Here is a 23,030-nt window from a genome sequence, read left to right as displayed (position 1 = left end):
TTTGCTGCCAGTTCACTCTTCAAACACTTTAGAAAACTATTTCATTCCAATTTATTTCAATTGCTGAAAAATAAAATGGCTTCTCTGACAGAATCAGATAGGTGGTAGGTTCCATAGGCATTTGGGTATCCTTCATGGAGTGTGTTAAAAGATAAACTGAGACATATTAAAACATTTTAAGAATTTGAGAAAAAATCAATTTGAAGCAGACAGCATCCAATCTTGCAGATAGGAGCTTGACAAAATGAAAGACTTTTATAGCCAATAGGGAGTGGAAACAAGAAAGTTCTATTAGGCCATACAACAACAAAAAAAATGGGTTGGTTATTGCAGGGTCACTTTCTTTTAGGGGATGGCAGGGTTCTATCAGACAAATTACCTGATTAGTGCTGATCACATGATTACTGGTTGACTGGTTTAAACTTCCATTTCTCAGAGGCCCTAAACTGTAATTGAGTTAAGTCTCAGTTTGATGGCATGGGGCTTAGCATAGCTGACTCCATTTTGGATCTGTTGTCTTCCTCTTAACAAGTGTGAGCATGTGGAAATATTGTCATTAGACCCTTTACTGCGGAATTCCAGAGTCTCCACAGCATTAGGGAGAGAGTCTCACTCAGACACATTTTACTCTGATAGGGTTTGATTGGTCTCCTGTTGCATGAGGTGGGTCCTCATTACAGGCTTTTAAGCAACTAAATGATGCTTCTGGAATCCTTTGCATGTAGCTTCTGATATCTAAGGTTGCGGTCAGATAATACATCATCCTGAGCCTTCATCCCAGGAGGCTGTTGGGATTCAAGTGTGTCAGTTAGTGAACCTTCATTGTGTTCATGGAACTAAATACTTAAATAAAAGTGATGAATAATTCAGTTTTATTGATGTTGCTCTTCTATTAGAGATTAAGACTAGCCACAGGTAGGCAGTCTCAGGGCTGGCCCAGGACCTCACTGGTGGCATCAGAAACATTGCTTCTCTTCATCTTGCTGTCTTCCCATCCTCAAAGAGTCCAGGTACCTCCCACCTTGGTCACAGGGTCGCTGCTGCAGGTGCAGGGTTTCCCACATCATGTGAGAGTGTTCCTCAGCAAGAAGGACATAAGGAGAAAGAGAACTTACTCCTATTCCTCATTTTGTAGGAAGAGAAAATGGTGCTCAGAAAGTGAAAGTGAAAGTCGCTCAGTCGTGTCTGACTCTTTGTGACTCCATGGACTCTATAGTCTATGAAATTCTCCAGGCCAGAATGCTGGAGTGCGTAGCCTTTCCCTTCTCCAGGGGATCTTCCCAACCCAGGGATTGAACCCAGGTCTCCCGCATTGCAGGCAGATTCTTACCAGCTGAGCCGCAAGGGAAGCCCGGTTCTCAGGAAAACCCCTGCAAATTTCCTTTATGTCTTATTGTACAAAACTGGATTTCATAGCCATCTTAAGCTCCCAGAAGATCTGGAGAAAGTGAAACTGTCCTTGTCAGTCTGTCTTGGAATCGAGTACTTCCAATAAACCAGAAGGGTGAGCCGGATGTTTGTTAGGTGGGCTGTGAAAATAATAAACACTACTTGAGAGCATTCCAAACACTTCACATACCTTAATCCACGAGATTGCCACAAGTTCTTCGGGTGGGTAGGTGTGACTATTATCACTTTACAGAGAAGAAGCAAACTGAACTTCAGCAGTAAGAACACAGTGAGGCATTGAAGAAGCCAAGATTTCCACCTCTGTCTCTGGACTCCAGAGACTGCACTCCTAGCTACATTACACCGCTCTCAGCCTGCAGCATCCCCCTCAGCAGGCAATCTACCAGGCTGCTTCCAAAATCTAACACATAAAAGGTCTGAGCAATGTTTGTCTCCTTGTGAAGTGCAAACGTGACATTTTCCCCTGGCTGCAGTCACAGTGCGGGTGAGAAGAGCAGAGAGGCATCTGAGAGTGACAGGAATTGCGTCCCGTTGTCATCAAGGCTGCCAAGCCAAGGTGTGATGGGGTCAAGGACCGGGAGAGTACAACTCACAGCCCAGGGCCAGTGATTAACAGCCAGCAACCCGCCTCCCCCTCCCCTACCCCAACCACAGGTGTCAGGAAGTCTGGGTGAGGCAGAGGTAAGTGATGGAGGGTCCAGGTACAAGCAGGCAGCACTGGAATAGAGCCTCCAAGTTAGAAAAATGCTTTAGAGACCACTCCACTCTTCCTCTCATTTTCCAGTAAGTAAAGTGAAAGTCACTCAGTCTGTGTCCAACTCTTTGCAACCCCATGGACCATAGCCCACTAGGCTCCTCTGTCCATGGAATTCTCCAGGCCAGAACACTGGAGTGGGTAGCCCTTTCCTTCTCCAGGGGATCTTCCCAACCCAGGGATCAAACCCTGGTCTGTTGCATTGCAAGCAGATTCTTTACCATCTGAGCCACCGGGAAGCTCTCCAATGAGTAAAATAAGGCCCAAAGAGAGTGGAGTAGTGTGTTCAGATCACCCAGCTTGTTTATGTACAATGTAAGGCACAGAATGAGGGCTTTTTCCCAGGTGAAACAGAAAGAACTTAAGAGCATGTCCTCAAGGAAGTCTTCTTTATCTGACCCTTGCAGAAAATATGCCCAGCACCTCATACAGGCTTCCATTACAGCTGAGCCACAGGGTAACCCTTGGGAGGATCTCAAAAACCACACTACACCCAGCCCTGGACCAGAATCTTGACAGTTCCACTCACTTAGCCTCCTTGATACTCATCTCCTCCTCGATAAAATGGAAAAAGCAATAGTTCCAACTTCACAGTGTTGCTGGGATGACCGAGTTTTAAACGCACACGGCACTGTGTGCCAGGCAGATTCAGGGGTTGGTAAGTAGCAGTTACCGGTGACTTCATATCTCCCTGGTGCCTCCTCTCGAGTTTGATAAATCAATTTACCAACCAGCAGAAGAGGTAACATTACAACGGAGAGCAGGCGGCAGAACGTTAGGGAGTCACAGTGAAGACATGACAAAAAGGCACAAGGAAGGTCTGCGTCCAAAAGCGCAGTACAATCATGTAGAACTGAAGATGTAAAAGAAAGAAACACAGGAAGTGGAAGAGCCTTCACCGCTCACTCTGTCTCCCAAACCTGCTTCAAGGTTCTTTAGCTTGAGCTCAGGTTTTAAATAAGACAGATACTATTTTGACTTGGAGCTTCAGTGGCTCAGCAGTAAAGAACTTGCCTGACAATGCAGGAGATGTGGGTTTGATCCCTGGGTCTGGAAGATACCCTGGAGAAGGAAATAGCATCCCACTCCAGTACTCTTAACCGGGAAATCCCATGGACAGAGGAGCCTGGTGGGCTGTAGTCCATGGAGTTGCAAAGAACAGGCGTGACTTGGCCACTAAACGACAACCCATTTTGACTAGCTTCTTTTGACAGATCTAAAGAGATTAAAAGCAGTTTACTTTAGGTTATAAAGCTGGCAAGTGACAGAGCCTTGGCTAAATATCAAGGCCAGATGACTCCAAAATCATCGTCTACGTGCATCCCAATCATCGTGGGATTAAATAAGCTAATACTTACTATTTCATTCCTGGAACAACACTGGGCACAGAAGAGGGTGGCCCGTGTCATTGCTGGTTTCATTATCATTACATGCCAAGGGTCTCTCCTGCACTGGTCCTGGCGCAGAAGGATGGTAGCAGTGTGTTCTTTAAGGAAGAGGTAGAAATTTGTAAGCCCCAGCATTCATCAGAGCCAAGACCCAGAAGCACTGATGGTGCATGGCCCCCTGAGAAGCAGTACCTGGCTTGGGCTGCTATAAGAGGTCCGTGCCCATCACTGAGTTACAGCACCTGGTCCAGGTGAAACAAGAGGTTGCCAGACGCAGAGGTAAGCAGAGTGGCATAGGTTCAACCTGAAACCTACCCATATTTCTAATCTTCCCATAACCCTCGTTAATGACACAGCCAAAGAGGCAGGAGAGGTAGCGACAATGAATGAGAGGAAGCAGCTGGCCCCGGAGGGCCCTGTGCCAGGCTCAGGGCTGGGAGGGGCTCCTGCAGTGACAACAGTGCTGAATACACCAAACTGACGGTTGCCTGATGGCCCGGCACCCTGCCAGGGCAGGGACCAGGGGAGACGGCATTCTTGCAGTTACACTGGTGCAGGCTCAGCCATCCCAGGTTTACCCACATCAGACGCTGCCCAGGCTGGTGTTCCAGAAGCACCTGTTCTAATAGCAGAAGCAGTCTGGCAAGCAACCAAAATGTGGATTCATCCAGGCCACCCGTAAAGGGATTTAATGCCTAACAACCTGTGCAAAGCTCCCAAGTGTCATAATTAATCTGGCACCTCTTCACTGGTAGGTCCTAACCAGGTACCATAGAGTGCAAGCCTGTTCCCACTAACATGGTTCCCCCTGTAATTAAAGCTGTGAGAAATCGGCATTTTGGAAAACCTTAACACTGCATCTTCCTCACTAACCTGTTTTTTTCAGTTCTCGTCTTTGGCACTCTCTGTCCACCACTGGGATGAGCATCCTCCGTACTTTGACTTACCCCGTTACTGCTTCCCTGTCGCACCATTTAGGTTATAATTATTTTCTCATTCTCCCCTCCAGCTGGCAGTAGTTTGGTCCCTTCCACCTCGTATTTCTTTAAAATGTCACACAGTTGCTCTCACTTATTTAAACACTCTGAAAAGTGAGGAAGTGTAGCCATTTGAAGTGCATTCCCACATCCTGTAGAAGAGTCCCTGTTGTCTATGTGCAGCGAACAGAACCAGAATTCAGCAAACAATACACAGCTGAGTGCAGTTGCAAAAATATATCTATATATGAACACAATCTGGCTTCTGCTACTTAAAAAAAAAAAAAAGATGAAGGATATGGTATGAGAGCAGAATTCACTTCATGAGGGGAAACAAAGCAAAAACATTTAATAGCAATAGTGTCCCATGTACCGAGTTCTCACTGTATCTCTTTGTGTCAGCTCATATCACAAGCCACCTCTAATGAGGGCTTCAAAAAATAAAGAGACTTTGAAACAACGAGTTTCTTTTCTCTTGTTTCTCCATCTGTCATTCCTAAAAGATATGGTGATCCAAAGTGTATCACTGAAAGATAGGACAAAAAACTGGTGACCAAGAACTTTACAATAAATTGTGGACTTTTTATCTGACAATGTGAAAAACAATGCATCCATTTTCAGAAGATCTCTTTTTAAGTATCTTTTGATTCCCAACAGAGCACATTTAGTGGAATCAAATCATTCACATGAATGCTAACTAACGTCAGTTTCTCTGCATTCTGTGAGGAATTGCACTTACAAGTGAAGCATCTTGAGTATCTGCTAAACACAAACTCTCAAGAATGTATAAATGTTAAGTTGTAAAATGTACTTTAGAATGACTGCTCCAGTATCTGATTAGTCTCTTTTGAAGAACAGATCATGAGGAATTTCACTGCCTCTTTCTTCAGAATTTCTATAACTTTTATGAAGAAACACATAAGAAATCTGTTTTACAAATACAATTTAAGAAATCAGCCTGTATATTTGGAAGGCAGGAGCACATATGCAGAATATCTCAAGAAATCCAGGGACTAGGTCTCAGGATATTGCTGACAGCTCATTGACAATGTCCTGGAAGTTGAAACCTAGTGGTACCTCAGTTGCACAGAGAGAAGAAATTAAGTACCAAAGAATTTAAAGAATTCATTAATAGTAACCCAAAAAAGTTAAGGACAAACTTTGTTCAGAAAATCCTCAAATCCTCACACACATAAAACTTGTATTTAAGAGAAAGACCACATCCATTCTGTTCTCCTTTGTCTTCCAGAACTAATTTTTATTGTTAATTAAATGTGCAAATGACCTGTTTTATAAATGCACTTTTACAGATGATTATTATGAATATGGCAACTATTTTTTAAATTAGCTTTATTTTTTGCATCCAGAAGGCAGCACTTTTAAGGCAGAGGTAGCTATTCTAATTCAACATGAGCCCTTTAACTCCTGAAAGCTTAATAACAAAAGAATTGTGTTAGTTAGCAGTCTTTGGAATACAAGTCATAAAAGTCCAAGTCAGTTGACTTGGCAAAAGGAGACTGTAATAGGAGGCTAGGAGAGAATTTTCATGTATCCTAATGATAGCCAGGACTGGGGATTTAAACAGCTGGACCCCAAAGCCAAGGAAGAGCAGTTCTCTCTCCTCTTTTGGGCTCTCAGGGGTACACTTTCAATCTTCTGCAAAGAGCTCACACCTTCTCACTTGGTAGCCGCCAGCAGCTTCCAAGCCCCTCTGTCCCACAGCTTCCACCATCACCTTCTAAGACTCATCTGCTCTAGTTCAAAAGCTCCCGAGAACAATCTGACCAAACTGCCTTAATTTGCATGACTATATCCAAGGTGGTGAGTCACCCTGAATGGTAGACCATCTGAAGGGTATGGTTGGAATCCAGGCAGAAGTTAATTCTTCAAAAAATGGGGGTGGGGTAGGGTACGGAGGGAAGACTACTAAACAGCTGGCTGGGCAGACAAACGAAGTATAATCAGGTAGAACACAAACTAACAGCGACTCTGACGAAAGTTCAGAAAATTAAGATAGCACAAGAGAAAATGCTGGAAACTGGCACTAAGACATTCTCCCGTACATTCTTCTTTTACACTTTATTTATTTTGGCGGTGCTGGGTCTTCATTATTATGATGGCTTTCTCTACCGGAGGCGGGAGGCCATTACACAGCGAGTTGTGGCACTTGAGCTTCTTATTGCAGCGGCTTCTCTATTGCAGAGCACGGGCTCAGAGCGCGCAGGTTTCCATAGTTGCGGTGCGTGGCTCAGTAGCTACAGCTCGGCGCTTAGTTGCCCCACAGCATGTGGGATCTTCTAGGACCAGGGATCAAACCAGCATTGGCAGGTAGATTCTTATCCACTCATTGACAGTGAGTCAATGGTCCAAAAGGTAAGTCTCAGTACATTCTTTCACTTGTATGTCCCACACAAAACAATACATAACTTTAAAACTTGTCAACACACCATTTTCTCTCTCCCCTCTCATAGCACTGGCACTTCCCCATGGCCTAGAAGATTTTGGTCTAAAAATTGCCCCTAAAATCTTATGCTAAGCATCCATCACGTTACTGTTAGAACTGTTTTGGCATTGTCTGCATTATTCTTAGGGTTCAAACCTTCATCTGTGCATTTACTCATTCCAGATTCTGAGCGTTATCTTCGGAGCTTTGCGATTCTGATGCAGTTTCCATTTCGTCCTCCTTTTTCAGTTGTTGTATTTTCATGTTTAAATCCAGCAGAGTTCTGGCCAGCTGACGATTCTGGAAACGCATTTCCAGCTGAAAGTTAGAAAAAGAATAAGGGTTTTTATTAGCCTGAGATATGGATCAAATGAACCTGCTCTCTGCACACGAAAAGTATAAGGATTTTGTAGGAAAGGAAAATAAGACATCAAGAAAGATGTATTTCTCATCTTATTCTCCAGTTCTGACTATTTGGCCTGACTTTAAAACTGACTTTCTATACAACAAGGTAAAATCCAGATATACAAATAGCTTTCGAAATGGCCTTGCAATGAAAACAAAAATAGCTGATGCACAGAGCTATCCATTTGAAAAATTCCTGTCCTTGGAAGGCTGTTTCCAAGCAATGGCATATGATCTGCGAGGAAATCACTTATCTTTATGAGCTTTCTGAGCTTCAGGATAACTGCCCAGGGCCACCTGAGCTTTCAGGACCTGGGCCCATTTACTTGATTACTTGTCATTTCAAGTTCTTAGGATTTTAAACAGCCTCCCTGTTGAGCAAAACATTTAATGACCCCTTAGAGGCACATGTACAGTTATGTGTACTTATAGAATCTAACAATTTTCACTCTACAGTGAAATCTGTTGTAGAGAAAGGTTGATTTATAACCTCCCTCCAATAGGAGTTTGTGAAGGTCCTCATGTATTAAAAGAAAAAATAGATCTTTCAGGCAGTGTACCTAAGAGGCAGTCCAGCATAATCTTTGCATTATAGTTGAAAACTAGTAACCAACTCTGCATATTTCTTCAGTTAGGGTCTTGTTTAATGCAGTTCAGGAGAACCCTGTTCTCTCTGCTGAACACACACACACCCTAAGGAAGCTTCAGTTCTCCAGACACACACACACACGCATGCACGCACGCACACACACACACACGCACGCACACACGCACACACACACACACACACACACACACACACCATCCCCCCACCCCACCCCCCCTCCGGGGGGCAGCTGGTCAGAAATCTTGCCTGTCTTGGAATAAACAAGTCATGCTGAGCTACATCTTCTGCCCTCTCTGCCCTTGCCACCCGCTTCCCGTTGAGCCCAGCCAAATGCCAGCTCTTCTCAGAAGCCCTCCCTGGGTCACCTCACCGGTGCCTCCACAGCGCTCTGCACGTGGCCCTCTCCTAGCACACAGCCTACACTAAACTGGTGACTGCGAGCACAAAGTCTGTTCCTATCCTTAACCGCGGGTGCACTGCCTGCGCACACAGCATGTTGGGTTCTCTGTGTATTCGTTAAAAGACTGAATGAAGGAACAAATAAATGAACTGATGAATACCCATCCTGTACTTTCATGCCCAGAATCAGTTAAATTATTGATAATGGCTTACCACCTAAGTTTAAAAAAAAAAATAGTACGTGTAACTCATAATTCTTTAGGAAATCTGAACACCAATGGTTCCTTAATTTTCTCTCCTCATGGATCCCATTGAGAATCTAATGAAAACTATTAACTCATTCTGGGGAAAGATGTGCATTTTATGTGCACAGAAAGCTTGGCATACAATTTGAAGTATACAGAACCCCTGAAATTCACTCACAGACTCCCAGAACTCAACGCATCCCATTAAGAAGACCAATTCAAACAATAGTATAAATGACATCTCAAAATGACATGTCTCAAAAATAGCAACATGAAAATAAATGAAAACAAAAATAGCAACATGTCTGTAATTAACTGAACCTGTTCATCATTGTTCCTTACACAGATACCACCCTAACAAATGAGGTGTGGATAGACATGCATGGATGGGTGTCAATTCCTACAGAAATCTGGCCAAGAGACCATTACCAGAAACGGCATGTTCTGGCTACTGGTGATAGTGCTACGGATCCACACTCTTTTGCTGTCTCTTCATGACTGGTCACACACAGTGGTCGGCCAAGACAATGACCATGGTCTGTGTCTCGGGAACACAGCATCTGTGTTATGGTCTCTGCCTCTTTCCAGCAAAACCCTTGATCTTTCATGCCTATGTATCTGCCATTTGGGGGGGCACAACCGAAAACCAGTAAAAGCCACTCTAAATAGTGTCTACATTCTAGGCACTTCATGTAACATTATCTTGTATAATACTCAGAGCCATTCTATGGGTTTATTATCTCCACTTTACAGACGAAACCTAAACTTGCTAATTAGCATTCCTAAGGTAACAGAAACAATAGGAGCAGAGACTGTAAATATTAATGCTGGGCTGTGAACCCTCACCTGTTTGAAATTTTATTCTCTTTCTCCCCACCCTGGTACATTACTTGCTTAAAACTCCTTCTGGTGGAGTGGCTGACTAGTTAGAATGCTAAAGTTCAAGTGTCTCGGAGCTTCTTGAATATACTTTCTTCACCTGATTTAAATATAAGTCAACTGAGGTGTGAGGGGGTGACACCCCAGGTCAGCAGCAGAGGGGTAGCTCAGCCCAGTCTCAGCCATCCAGTTGGCATCCTGACCCACAGCACATCCCTCCAGGCCATCTCTTCTAATAAGGGGTTTCACCCACCCACTGCTCAGGTTTTGGAAGAAAATCATATGTTTCTTTGATAGTGAAGTGAAGGGATGGTAGCCTACCAGGCTATGGGTCCATGGGATTTTCCAGGCAAGAATACTGGAGTGGGCTGCCATTTCCTTCTCCAGGGGATCTTCCCAACCCAGGGATTGAACCCAGGTCTCCTGCATTGCAGACAGATGCTTTACCATCTGAGCCACTATATGGCTGGGTCAAAATTAATACATTCTTTGTCAAATTCAAATTGTTAACACAGGTAAAATTAAATGAAAATTAAATGTACTACCTTCTTGCCCTTCTTAAACATAGAAACAAGGTAAACTTTTAAGTTTCAGACAATTAACTGATGGTTGAATCAGTTCTAAAGTAGGTAGTGCTTACTATTTTATTAGCATGCAATGCAAAAGAGTATAACTTTCCAAATCTACACTATGCATATTCATGGTGATGGTGGTTTAGTCGATAAGTTGTGCGCAACTCTTAGGACCCCGTGGACTATGCAGACTACCAGGCTCCTCTGTCCATGGGATTTCCCAGGCAAGAATACTGGAGTGGGTTGCCATTCCCATCTCCAGAGGATTTTCCCGACCCAGGGATTGAACCGGGTCTCTTGCATTGCAGCTTTATTCTTTACCGCTGAACCAGCAGAATTCCCACGCATAATCATAGGTAGCACCACTTAAAAGCTTAAATTGCTCAAATTTTGCCTAACTCGAAAATGGTTTAAACTACAAAACAGTAACTAGTTACCTATAGTTCTCCTGCCTAATGTTAAAAAGCTACAATTTTACAAAATTCCTTATTACCATTTCCTGTTTTCTGAATTCTTACCAAGGAGAAAGGTAATAGTAAAACTTGCAAAATAAAAGAAACATTTGCTAACAGACTCGCTCCACCCATCCCCTGAGTTTATTTCACTGATATTTCCGCCCCAGCCCCTTTCATGCTCATACACACTGCATGTGCCCGAGAGAGAACTTTCTATTTGGTAGAAAAAAAAAAAAAATAGAGAACAAGCTCAGGAGGAGTGGTTACGGGGGTCTTGGCTGTGTTACGGGTAGACTCAGCCCTCGCCGGAGACAGCCAGCACCTGGGCTCTGCAGAGCCGGTTCCCTCCTGGATGCTGCCTGGGAGGCAGTAGCATCAGTGCCGTCGGGAACCCAGCTCGCCCGCGCTGCACGGCCTCACCGTCTCCCAGGGAAAAGCTGCCTTCGGCCGCCCCAGTCCTCAATGGGGCACGTGCGCGGCCTACAGCCGAGGGCCCCGGGCGAGGACCAAGGCGAGGTGGCCCCAGAGCCCGCCGCGGGCACGCTCACCAGCTCGGCGCGCAGCCCGGCCAGGGCGCTCTCCACGCGCGCCCGGCTCTGCGCCTCCCGCGCCGCCGCCTCTTCCCGCAAACGCCTGGAGCTGCCGCGCAGCACCGCCCGCTGGAAGGCGCGCACCAGCCGCCGCTTGAGCTCTTCCAGCCCCGGACCGGCGGCCTGGGCCTCCTCCGGGCCGTCCACGCCCCTGCCGCCTTCGAGGAAGCCTTGAGAGGGACGCAGCGTGGAGGACCGGAGCCCGGCCGCGTGGAGGATGCTGTGGGGCCCCCGGGAGGGCCCCTCTCTGCGGCGGCCGGAGTCCTCTAGGCCCATCTCGGAGGTGCCGGCTCCCAGCTCCAGAGCTGTATGGCTAAGGGTTTCTTCCCAAGTGTGAGAATTAGGGCGAGTGACAGCAGGGGCGGGGAAACGCGTGGGACGAGGCTATCGCTTGCTACTCAGAGGCGCTCCACTCCTACAGCCTCACGTCTGACCTTCCCCACTTAGCAACAAACGGAGGAAGTAGTTCCCATGAGCCCGAGAAGAGTTTTCAACTGGATCCCTTTTTCTCGCTCCTTGAGTGTCATTCCAAGGAGAGACTGAAGTCCATCCAGGCAGGTGGAAGTGAGGTCCGGATGGAACGTCTCAGACCCGGGTTGCTTTGATTGTTTAATATTTCAGAAGCCCTTAAAATATTTTTCTCTGGCTTTCTACTATATGGCCAGGCATTGTGACAGGTGTTGAGGATATAAAGTTTAATTAGACCCCTTAGCCATCCCAGGGAGCAGGCAATGGCACCCCACTCCAGTACTCTTGCCTGGAAAATCCCACGGACAGAGGAGCCTGGTAGGCTGCAGTCTGTGGGGTCGCACAGAGTCGGACCCGACTGAAGCAACTTAGCAGCAGCAGCAGCAGTAGCCATCCCAGACATTGCTAAGACAGCCTAGTAGGAGAAGCTTGGCCCTATTGGCAAGTTAGAATAATCTTTCCACAATTCCAGGCTTGTGGGAATCCACAAGGCTTCCCTGGTGGCTTAGCTGGTAAAGAACCCACCTGCCAGTGCAGGAGATGCAGGTTTGATCCCTGGGTCAGGAAGATCCCCTGGAGGAGGAAATGGCAACCCACTCCAGTATTCTTGCCTGGAAAATTCCAAGGACAGAGGACCCTAGCAGGCTGCAGGCCATGGGGTCACAAAGAGTCTGACACAGCTGAGTACACACACACTTGTTTCCACAACCCCAACAACGTAGAGTTCTAGAGTGGGGTGCCATCACCTTCTCCTGCAGTCCATGGTGTCCTTAAGAGTCGGACTCCACCGAGTGACTTCATTTTCACTTTCGTGCACTGGAGAAGGAAATGGCAACCCACTCCAGTGTTCTTGCCTGGAGAATCCCAGGGACAGGGGAGCCTGGGGGCCTGCCGTCTATGGGGTCACAAAGAGTCCAACACAGCTGAGTACACACACACTTGTTTCCACAAGCCCAACAATGTAGAAGCCACTTAGTTTCTGAAACTCCATGTTCTTTTCTATTCTTGAGACCATTCTGCCACTTTCACATTATGAAGGGGTTAAAATGAAAAGTAAACCTGGTGTGATGCTGTCCATGGGGTCAAAAAGAGTCAGACACAGCTGAGCAGCTGAACAACGGGCAAAGTCCTTTACTCCAAAATATGTTATTTTCTAAATCCCAATTCAGTGTAGTCATGTGCCAGTATTACTTGTATATCCTTTATCACTGAACATAATCAGCTGCCTCTTTGGGGTCTAATGAAGAATTTCTAAAAAGGAATAAACAATTAAAAGTTTTATGTGATCATAGAATGCAAATACCTCCCCCCCACCCACACACACACACAAAAAGGGCAGAAATATCTATATAGTACTCTCAGAATTAGTCATTTGTTTAATAAAGATTTACAGGTTACCCACAATTCCCACAAACTGTTCCAAGTTCGTGATTGGCATTGAGGGCAGTAAGAGCTAACTGCTATTAGTATTTACTGTGTGTCAGGCCCTTTTCATAGATTAACCCATTTTATCTTCACAGTAACCCTGTGAGAAAGGTACTGTTAGTTTCTCTCTTTCACAGGTGAGAAAACTAAGGCAGTTGTTAAGCTGTAAGTCTTCCCAGTTGGTACTAGTGGTAAAGAACTTGCCTGCCAATGCAGATGTAAGAGACACGTTTTCAATCCCTGGAGGAGGGCACTGCAGACCTCTCCAGTATTCTTGCCTGGAGAATCCCATGGACAGAGGATCCTGGGCTATGATCCATAGGGTCGCAAAGAGTCGGACATGCCTGAATTGACTTAGTAAGGCAAAGATCACCAAATTGGTAAGTGGTAGGGCTGGGATTTGTGCCGAAAAAGTCTAGCTTGTATTCTAAGCCACTGAGACACACCTTGGATACACACTACCTCCGGAAGAGGAAAGACATTGCTAAGGTTACATGTTGCATGACTGAATGTGCAAATTCCCTCTGCTCATAAAATTCAACTCTACAGAAATGGATTAAGGCTGTAATTGGATAAAGTGGAATGCAGGTTACTGCTTTTGCAGGTAATCTGCCAATTTCAACACCTTTCAGTAGTTTACAACCTGAACAGCTATATATCTATCATTATATATTGTTCTATCAAGATTCTCTAGAAACGTTTGAAGACGTGTTCTATTGGTGGAAATTATGAAAATCCATATGGTCTACTGTGAACCAACTGAATATAAATTTAGAGATTTAGGGGTTTCTTTATTTTTGTGCAGTTTTTATTGTATGTATGTGATAGGTGCGGAAAAGGCAATGGCACCCCACTCCAGTACTCTTGCCTGGAGAATCCCATGGATGAAGGAGCCTAGTAGGCTGCAGTCCATGGGGTCTCGAAGAGAGACACAACTGAGCGACTTCTCTTTCACTTTTCACTTTCATGCACTGGAGAAGGAAATGGCAACCCATTCCAGTGTTCTTGCCTGGAGAATCCCAGGGACGGGGGAGCCTGGTGGGCTGCCATCTCTGGGGTCGCACAGAGTTGGACACGACTGAAGCAACTTAGCAGCAGCAGCAGCAGCAGCATGTGATAGGTGATGAGGCTTAAAAACCAGCACCCGTCAATGTGCAGTATAAATGTTTAAAATTAGTTTTCTGCCATAACTTTTCACTTCTGCTTCTAGATCATTTTCTTCAACAAGGATTTCAGCTAAGTTTGATTTAATTCAACAAACAGTGAATGGAGCATGTTCAGTTAAGCATTGTTTCATATGGGATAAAAAAAAGCATTGTCTCATATGGGACAGTTTTTGTCCTCTAGAAGCTTAAAACCTGAAGGAACAAATTCATTCATTCATTCATCAGCAATATTTATTTAATATCTCATTATATACCAAGTATTAGTGTGTTCCGGAGAAGGCAATGGCACCCCACTCCAGTACTCTTGCCTGGAAAATCCCATGAACAGAGGAGCCTGGTAGGCTGCAGTCCATGGGGTCACTGAGGGTCGGACAAAACCGAGCGACTTCACTTTCACTTTTCACTTTCATGCATTGGAGAAGGAAATGGCATCCCACTCCAGTGTTTGTGCCTGGAGAATCCCAGGGACAGGGGAGCCTGGTGGGCTGCCGTCTATGGGGTCGCACAGAGTCGGACACAACTGAAGCGACTTAGCAGCAGCAGCAGTATTAGAGTGTTCAACCTATGAAAGTAAACCAGTAAGACAAAATGATGTTTTAGAAGGCTAGTTTTACCACAAATTAATAATTTCCTCCATAGATAGATATTTTTCAGTTGTGCATTTTGGCGCATTTTAATGTTGAATTTTACAGTATTTTTTTCTTTTATACAAATAAGGTGAATTAAAGCATTGATAAATCAGAGTAAATATAGCATGCAGAGACATTTGAGATGGATTAGTTATTCATTGCTGCATAACAAATCATCCCAAAGTTTAGTGGCTAACAACAATAAACATCATGTCTCATGGTTTCCATGGGCAAGAATTTGGGAACAGCTTAGGTAACGATCTGGGACTTTCATGACATTGCAGTCAAATGTCAGCCAGAACTATAGTCATCTCAAGTTGGGTGTGATTGGAGCTATAGGGACTATATGCAAGGTGGATGATTCACATAGCTGGCAGTTGGTCCTGGTGTTGGGTGAGAAGCCTCAGTTCCTCTCTTTAAAAAAAAAAATAATAATTTTTAACATTTATTTTTGGCTGTGCTAGGTGTTCATTGCTGACCGGGTTTTTTCTGTAGTTGCAGAGAGTGGAGACTACTCTCTTGTTGCGGTGCACTGGCCTCTTATGGTGGTGACCGCTCTTGTAGAGCATGGCCTCTAGAGTGTGCAGGCTTCAGGAGTTGTGGCGTGTGGGTCCAGCAGTTGTGGCTCCTGGGCTTAGTTGCTCCGAGTTATGTGGGATCTTCCGGGACCAGGGATTGAAACTGTGTCTTTGCTTTGGCAGGTGAATTCTTTACCACTGGGCCCCCAGGGAAGCCCCTTGGTTCCTCTCTATGTGCTTCCTTCACCAAGACTGCTTGAGTGGCCTTATGATGTAGTGGCCAGCCTACCTCAGAACAAGACAGAGAAAGAGACAGTTTCAGAGAAAGAAACAGCTCAGGCTGAAGTACCCCCTCCCCCAACTCAGTAAATGCAAATTCTGTTCTGTCAGTTACCCAAACCGTAAACCTGGAAGCCCGCGCACTTTTGTTTTCTCTCCCTCTTTCGTCCTGCCTGAAATTCATCAGCATATGTTGTAGGCTGTACCTTGCAATATATCTGGAGTCACACTGAAACTCTTAGTTCATCTCAGATCCTCCCTCTCTCTCCTTTGCTTACTCCATCCTGCCACCCTGTTTGCTTTACTGTTCTGACTTCAGGGCCTTTGCTTTGTTATTGTTTCTTCCTAGGAGTCTCTTCTTCTGTATACGTGAATGGCTAGTTCCCTTACTGGGTTTGGGTCTCTGCCCAAATGTCACTTCATCAGAGAAACCCTTCCTTGATCTAAATTAGCATATGTACACCTGTCATTCTTGCCTGGAAAATCCATGGACAGAGGAGCCTGGTGGGCTGCAGTCCATGGGGTCACTAGGAGTCGGACACGACTGAGCGACTTCACTTTCACTTTTCACTTTCATGCATTGGAGAAGGAAATGGCAGCCCACTCCAGTGTTCTTGCCTGCAGAATCCCAGGGATGGGGGAGCCTGGTGGGCTGCTGTCTCTGGGGTCACACAGAGTCGGACACGACTGAAGTGACTTAGCAGCAGCAGCAGCAGCATACCTGTCGTTCTCTGGGTCTTTGCTCTGCCTTGTGTTGCTTAATACCTATACCAACTGTCATATATTTATTGTTTTCTCATGTATTTTCCACTGTCTGCTAATACAATCTGCATGAGAATAGGTGCTTTCTTTTGTTAACCTCAATACCTAAAATGACATCTGGCATTTAGTTGTTGTTCAGTTGCTAAGTCATGTACAACTCTGAGATCCCATAGACTGTACACACCAGGCTTCCCTGTCCTTCACCATCTCCCAGTTTGCTCAAACTCATGTCCATTGAGTCGGTGATGCCATCCAGCCATCTCATCCTCTGTCACCCCCTTTTCCTCCTGCCCTCAATCTTTCCCAGCATCAGGATCTTTTCCAGCGAGTCTGCTCTTTGCATCAGGTGGTCAAAGTATTGGAGCTTCAGCTTCAGCATCAGTCCTTCCAATGAATATTCAGGGATGATTTCCTTTAGGATTGACTGGCTTGACCTTGCAGTCCAAGGGACTCTCAAGAGTCTTCTCCAGCACCACAGTTTAAAAGCATCCATTCTTCTGTGCTCAGCCTTCTTTATGGTCCAACTGTCACATCTGTATATGACTACTGGAAAAACCATAGCTTTGATTACATGAGTCTTTGTCAGCAAAGTAATGTCTCTGCTTTTCAATATGCTATCTAGGTTTGTCATAGCTTTCCTTCTAAGGAGCAAGCATCTTTTAATTTCACAGCTCCGGTCACCATCCATAGTGATTTTGGAGCCCAAGGAAATAAAATCTGTCACTGCTTCCACTTTTCCCCATCTGTTTGAAATGATGGGACCAGATACCAGGATCTTAGTTTTTCTGAATATTGAATTTTAAGCCAGGTTTTTTACTTTCTTCTTTGACCCTCTTCAAGAGGCTGTTTAGTTCCTCTTTGATTTCTGCCATTAGAGTGGTATCATCTGCATATCTGAGGTTGTTAATATTTCTCCTGGTAATTTTGATTCCAGCTTGTACGTCATCCAGCCTGGCATTTTGCTTGATGTACTCTGCATATAAGTTGAATAAACAGGGTGACAGTATACAGCCTTGTCGTACTCCTTTCCCAATTTGGAATCAGTCCGATGTTCCATGTAAGGTTCTAACTGTTGCTTCTTGACCCGTGTACAAGTTTCTTAGGAGATAAGTAAGGTGGTCTGGTATTCCCATCTCTTTAAGAATTTTCCACAGTTTGTTGTGATCCACATGATCAAAGGCTTTCATGTAGTCAGTGAAGCAGAAGTAGATGTTTTTTCTTGAATTCCCCTTGCTTTCTCTGTGATCCAATAAATGTTGGCAGTTTGGTCTCTGGTTCTTCTGCCTTTTCCGAACCCAGCTTGTACAGCTGCAAGTTTTCTCAGTTCATGTACTTCTGAAGCCTAGCGGAAGGATCTTGAGCATAACCTTACTAGCATGAGAAATGTAGGCACTGTGTAAAATTTTGTTAGATGAATGAAAAGAAGGGAGAGAAAGAAACAGAGGACATCAGAACAAAGAGAAGGATGAAGGGGAGAGAAATAAGGCAGAAGGAGTTGAGTAGACCAGAGAGCTAAAACAAATGTGAAGTAATCATGTCAGTTTACGATATTCTCCAGAGTGACTCCAAATTCATATATCAGGCCTGCTTAAAAAGAGCACAGCATCCTCTAATGAAAACAAAAATAGTTCCTGTCCTTGTAGCATATTTCTCCAGTGCATTTGTCCAGTATGGATTGCATGATGCAGTGACAGGTCATGACAGCAATCCCAAGTCTATCCAGCTGACAGTGCCTGAACCTAGAAGTCTCAGCTAACTTTTTGAAACCATGTGATGTCTGGAATCATGTGGTCTATATATCTATTTCTCCTTTAACTTCTTAAGGACTGTGTCTCTGTCTTCATCACCTTTTCATCATCTTCAGAAACTATCACAATGCTAGCATGAAACAAACACTTAAATATTGGTTAAATGCATTAGCAAATTGATGAATACAGCAAGGCAGAAAGCAATTAACATTCATAGAGCACCTCTTAAGTAGTATATAGATATAGATGAGGACACAGGTACAGATGCAGATATATTTATAGACATACACATAAATATAGACACAGATATAAATAGTATATAGTTTACTTAATCTTCACAAAAATCCCATGTTAGGTTTGTTTTGTTCTGTTTTTTGTTTGGGAACCTGGAGTTCAAAGGAAGAGACTTGCTTAAGGTCAAATCATGGACAAAGGAATGGTGGAGGCAAGATTGGATACCAGATCTGTGTGTCTTCAAGGGTTTTGCTCTTTTCTTTATTCCATATCACGCAATATACAGTTACAGAATCATTTAAAATCTGCTAAAGAAGGTTAGAACTTTGAATTTCTTTTATTCCAGTTACCTAAACCAGTTCTTCCCTAGCCTAAGTGCCATCCTGCTTCCTCCCTGTGTTTAGCAAGGCCACCTTCTCTCAGCCCTTTTGAACAGCAGAAGGAGGTTGAATGCACATATGTATGTGTGTATGTGTGTGTGTGCTCAGTCGTATCCGACTCTTCACGACCCCATGGACTGTAGCCCGCCAGGCTCCTCTGTCCATAGGGTTCTCCAGACGAGAATACTGGAGTGGGTTGCCATTTCCTTCTCCAGGGGATCATCCCAACCCAGGGATGGAGCCTGTAGCTGTTAGGTCCTCCTGCATTGGCAGGCAGACTTTTTACCACTGATGCCACCTGGGAAACCCTGAATACATATGTCATCCTCCTAATTCATACAAAACAGCAACAAAATAAAAATCAAATTCCTTATGCAAAATTCTAGTCTCCTCTCAAAATCCTTTTACGTAAATTCACCAGTTAACATCCACCTTTGTTGCAACTCATTTCTACTTTGTTTTCCTGCCTAATCGCTGTTCCCTGGGAAACCTGGATCCTGGTTCTTTTATGTATGTGTTCTTTATCTGTACCTTGAAAACCTTGAGCTCTAATTTCACTTCTTCGCTTCATCTTCAACCATCCATTCTAAACAATTATTCTTTTAAGCAGTGGGTTCTCTGTGTTCCCACTGCAAACAGAATGTCCTAAAGTGTTCTGTGCAAAAAAAGGAACAAATATTTCTGTATCAAGTGTTCTGTGCAAAAAAGAAACATTTTCTAGGCTTCAGAGAAAGACTTTCCTTATAAGCCTTAAAATAGATATTTTGTAATTTATTTCAGTGAACAGGTTAGTGATTTGGATCACTTGAGAGCCTGTGGGGAAGGTTGTTCCTTTCCTGGCTAACTAATAGTTGCCAAAAATTTCTTTTTGGTTGTGGAATGTCTGGAATGTAGTCACTGTCTTGCTTCCTTAATTTGCCAGAACCCTGGGGTCAAAATGTTGCCTTCAGATCCCAGCTTCACCCCTTGCTGGCCATTTGACTTTGTGTAAGCTCTCTGGGTCAATTTGTTCACAAGTAAAAAGAAAATAACCTTTCCCTCTTCACTCAGTTACTAAGGAGATTAACTACAGCACACAGGAGCCCACTGAACCATTTATGGCCCTTCATATATGTTTTCCGTACTTCTCACATGAGGGATGTGATGGGGTTCTTGATGTAGAAGCATGTTTCTGAACATTACATCAGCAAAAATCACAGTGCTGTGAATCTGAAAGATATAAGAGAATTGGTATTGGTTGCAAGGGAAGCTGAGTCAAGTCTGAACTACAAAAGTGAATTCAGCCTGGACACAGTCCATTCTGATGGGTTGGATGACCATTTTAGTTTGTGAGTGATCACATGGCATCAGTATAATAATCTCATTCACATTTTCTAGGTGTGTTTGGTGAGTTTTATTGCTCACAGTATTCTCTGCTTCTTGCAATGGAAAGATTATATTTCTACACTACAGTGACTTCAGGCTTGGCCATAGGACTAGCTTCAGCCAATGAACTGTGAACACATGAGACACTTGTGATGTGCGAGCGAAATCTGTCCATGGTGTCACACAATCAGCCCTCTTCTGTTTTCCAGCACTGTCCCTGGGCAGGCAACTCCTTACCCTGAGTCGTAGAAAAGAGATAATCATGAACGAGAGGGGAAGCTGGCCTATTGTGGCTATATAGTTTGAGTGAGAACTAAACAAATGTAGAAATCCAAGAAGATGAGTGTATTTTCTTTTTTGAAAGCTTTGATATCTGATTATCCTTTTGCTTTATTTCCTTTTTCTAAAAGTAGAGTGCACATGTAAGCATCCAGAGGACTGGGAGTTTTGGTAAATTGAAATGTGACTGAATCATTTCTGAGCAGAGATGTGCAGAAGCATATTTGCCTCAAACAGGACAAATCTAGTTGTTGGGAGGTACAAAAAATTTCTAGTAACTGTTCAAAAACACTTCCTCTTTTATTAGGTTAAATGAGTTATAAGTTACGTATGGAATATAGATAACAGTAACTTTTTTATTGACAGAGAGTATATAGAAGCAGATATACAAGACACTGTAATTTTAGACTTGTCACTTTATACTCTGAGTAGAGCATCACAGCCTCGTTTCCACCCCAAATATAAAAGGGGTATGTTATTTTAACATAGTTTTGACGTTTTATCTTGTCTTCAGGCTTTGTTTCTTGAAGACATTTCAAATACAACCTTCTTTTAAGATTCAACTAAACATGACACCAGAAAAATACAGAAACTAGGAAACTTATGACATTTTTCTGCCTTTTATGTACTATGATATTCAAGAGTTTTGAGAAATAGAATAAATGTCAAATCTGTCCAGCAGCAACTTTGATACCCATTCCAACAGATACATTTTTACATAAGATACACGAGTTAACTATTTTCTTTGGTAATTTCAATTTTCAGAATAGTTATAAATACCCAGGAAGTACTCAGGAAGCAAAATCTGCTGGAGAATATTATTGCCTTCTTTTAAGATTGAACTTTCCAGCGAAATTTAAATGTTATTCAATCAACCCAACATGTTCGTTGAACCGTATTTAATGCAGTGTGCTTCCCAGGTGGCTCAGTGGTAAAAGAGTCTGCCTGCCAGTGCAGAAGACACAGGAGATATCAGTTCAATCCTGGGGTCAGGAAGATGCCCTGGAGGAGCAAATGGCAACCCACTCCAGTATTCTTGCTTTGAGAATCCCATAGACAGGAACTTGATGGGCTACAGTCCATGGGGTCACAAAGAGTCAGATACAACGGAGCAATTGAGCACACTCAGAAAACACTGTTCAAAGAACACCTAAGCAAAAGAAATATGCTAGCAAATGCATGCTTTTTGTGACTGATGACACAGATTTAAATTGAAATGCTGGTAACTGTCAGAAGCATTTTTAGTATTTGGGGATGTGCATGCCTGGTGCTATTGCTTCAGTTGTGTCCGACTTTTTGCGACCCATTGGACTACAGCCTACCAGGCTCCTCTGTCCATGGGATTTTCCAGGCAAGAATACTGGAGTGGGTTGCCATGCCATCCTCCAGGGGATCTTCCTGACCCAGGGACTGAACCCAAGTGTCTTATATCTCCTGCACTGGTAGGCAGGTTCTTTACCACTAGTGCCACACTAGCCCCTTGAAATGGGATGTCACTTCTTAGATTCTGTTCATGCTCAGTTGCGTCAGTCGCGTCTAACTTTTTGCAACCCCATGGACCATGGCCCACCAGGTTCCTCTGCCCATGGGATGCTCCTGGCAGGAATACTGGAGTGGGTTGTCATGCCCTCCTCCAGGGAGTCTTTCTGACCCAGGGATCAAACATATGCCTCCTGCATTGCAGGAGGGTTCTTTACCACTGACTGGCCTCTTGAAATGGGACGTCACTTCTTAGAGTAGGTTATAGAAAGACTGGGTTTGACCTTGCTCAGTCTTTTGTACTTCCTTGCTTGCTTCTTCTGAGGAAAGCGAGTTGCTGTGCCATGAGCTGACCTGTGAAAAGCCATGAAGCAAGGGCTGGAGGACAGCAGTGAGCCCTCTGTCCATCAGCCCACGAGAGACTGAAACTTTACACAGCCACATGAGTGAGCCTGAATGAAAGTCCTCGCCTGGCCAAGCCTTCAGATGACTGCAGCCCCGTCCAGCACCTTGACTGCATCCTCATGGGAGACCTTGAGGCAGAAAACCCAGCTGAGTTACACCAGATTCTGAACACAGAAATCTTGAGATAATGTTTGTTATTTTAAACTTGTACTTTTTTTATGTTGATTTTTCTGTGAATTGTCTCTTCTTATCTTTGAAATGTCTCTTTTTCAATTGGGTAATTTGTCTTTGATTTATTTATTTATTATTATTTTTTAAATTTTATTTTTACTTTATTTTACTTTACAATACTGTATTGGTTTTGCCATACATTGACATGAATCCACCACGGGTGTATACAAGCTCCCAATCCTGAATCCCCTTCCCACCTCCCACCCCCCACCCCATATCATCTCTCTGGATCATCCCCATGCCCCAGCCCCAAGCATCCTGTATCCTGTATCGAACATAGACTGGCACTTCGTTTCTTACATCATAGTATACATGTTTCAAAGCCATTCTCCCAAATCATCCCACCCTCTCCCTCAGAGTCCAAAAGTCCGTTCTATACATTTGTGTCTCTTTTGCTGTCTTGCATAAAGGGTCATCATTACCATCTTTCTAAATTCCGTATATATGTGTCAGTATACTGTATTGGTATTTTTCTTTCTGGCTTACTTCACTCTGTATAATCGGCTCCAGTTTCATCCATCTCATTAGAACTGATTCC

The 23,030-nt window shown here is 44.0% G+C and overlaps 1 protein-coding gene across 1 annotated transcript in view; it reads right to left on the bottom strand.

The window, feature by feature from the left end:
- Window positions 1-6,912: 6,912 nt before the first annotated feature.
- The window catches only part of LOC120860711 (alanine and arginine-rich domain-containing protein-like), a 54,715-nt gene continuing 38,597 nt past the window's right edge, over window positions 6,913-23,030 (bottom strand). The window contains exons 2-3 of the mRNA XM_040236458.1: window positions 11,083-11,437; window positions 6,913-7,290 (exon numbers count right to left, since the gene is read on the bottom strand). Of these exons, the coding sequence (XP_040092392.1) occupies window positions 7,147-7,290; window positions 11,083-11,437 (499 nt within the window). The 3' untranslated portion in view covers window positions 6,913-7,146. The remainder of the gene's footprint in view (window positions 7,291-11,082; window positions 11,438-23,030) is intronic.

Source organism: Oryx dammah, unplaced genomic scaffold, assembly GCF_014754425.2.
Source record: "Oryx dammah isolate SB20612 unplaced genomic scaffold, SCBI_Odam_1.1 HiC_scaffold_11164, whole genome shotgun sequence".
NCBI lineage: Eukaryota > Metazoa > Chordata > Mammalia > Artiodactyla > Bovidae > Oryx > Oryx dammah.
The sequence above is the reverse complement of the archived record's forward strand: the minus strand, read 5'-3'. Positions and strand labels throughout refer to the sequence as shown.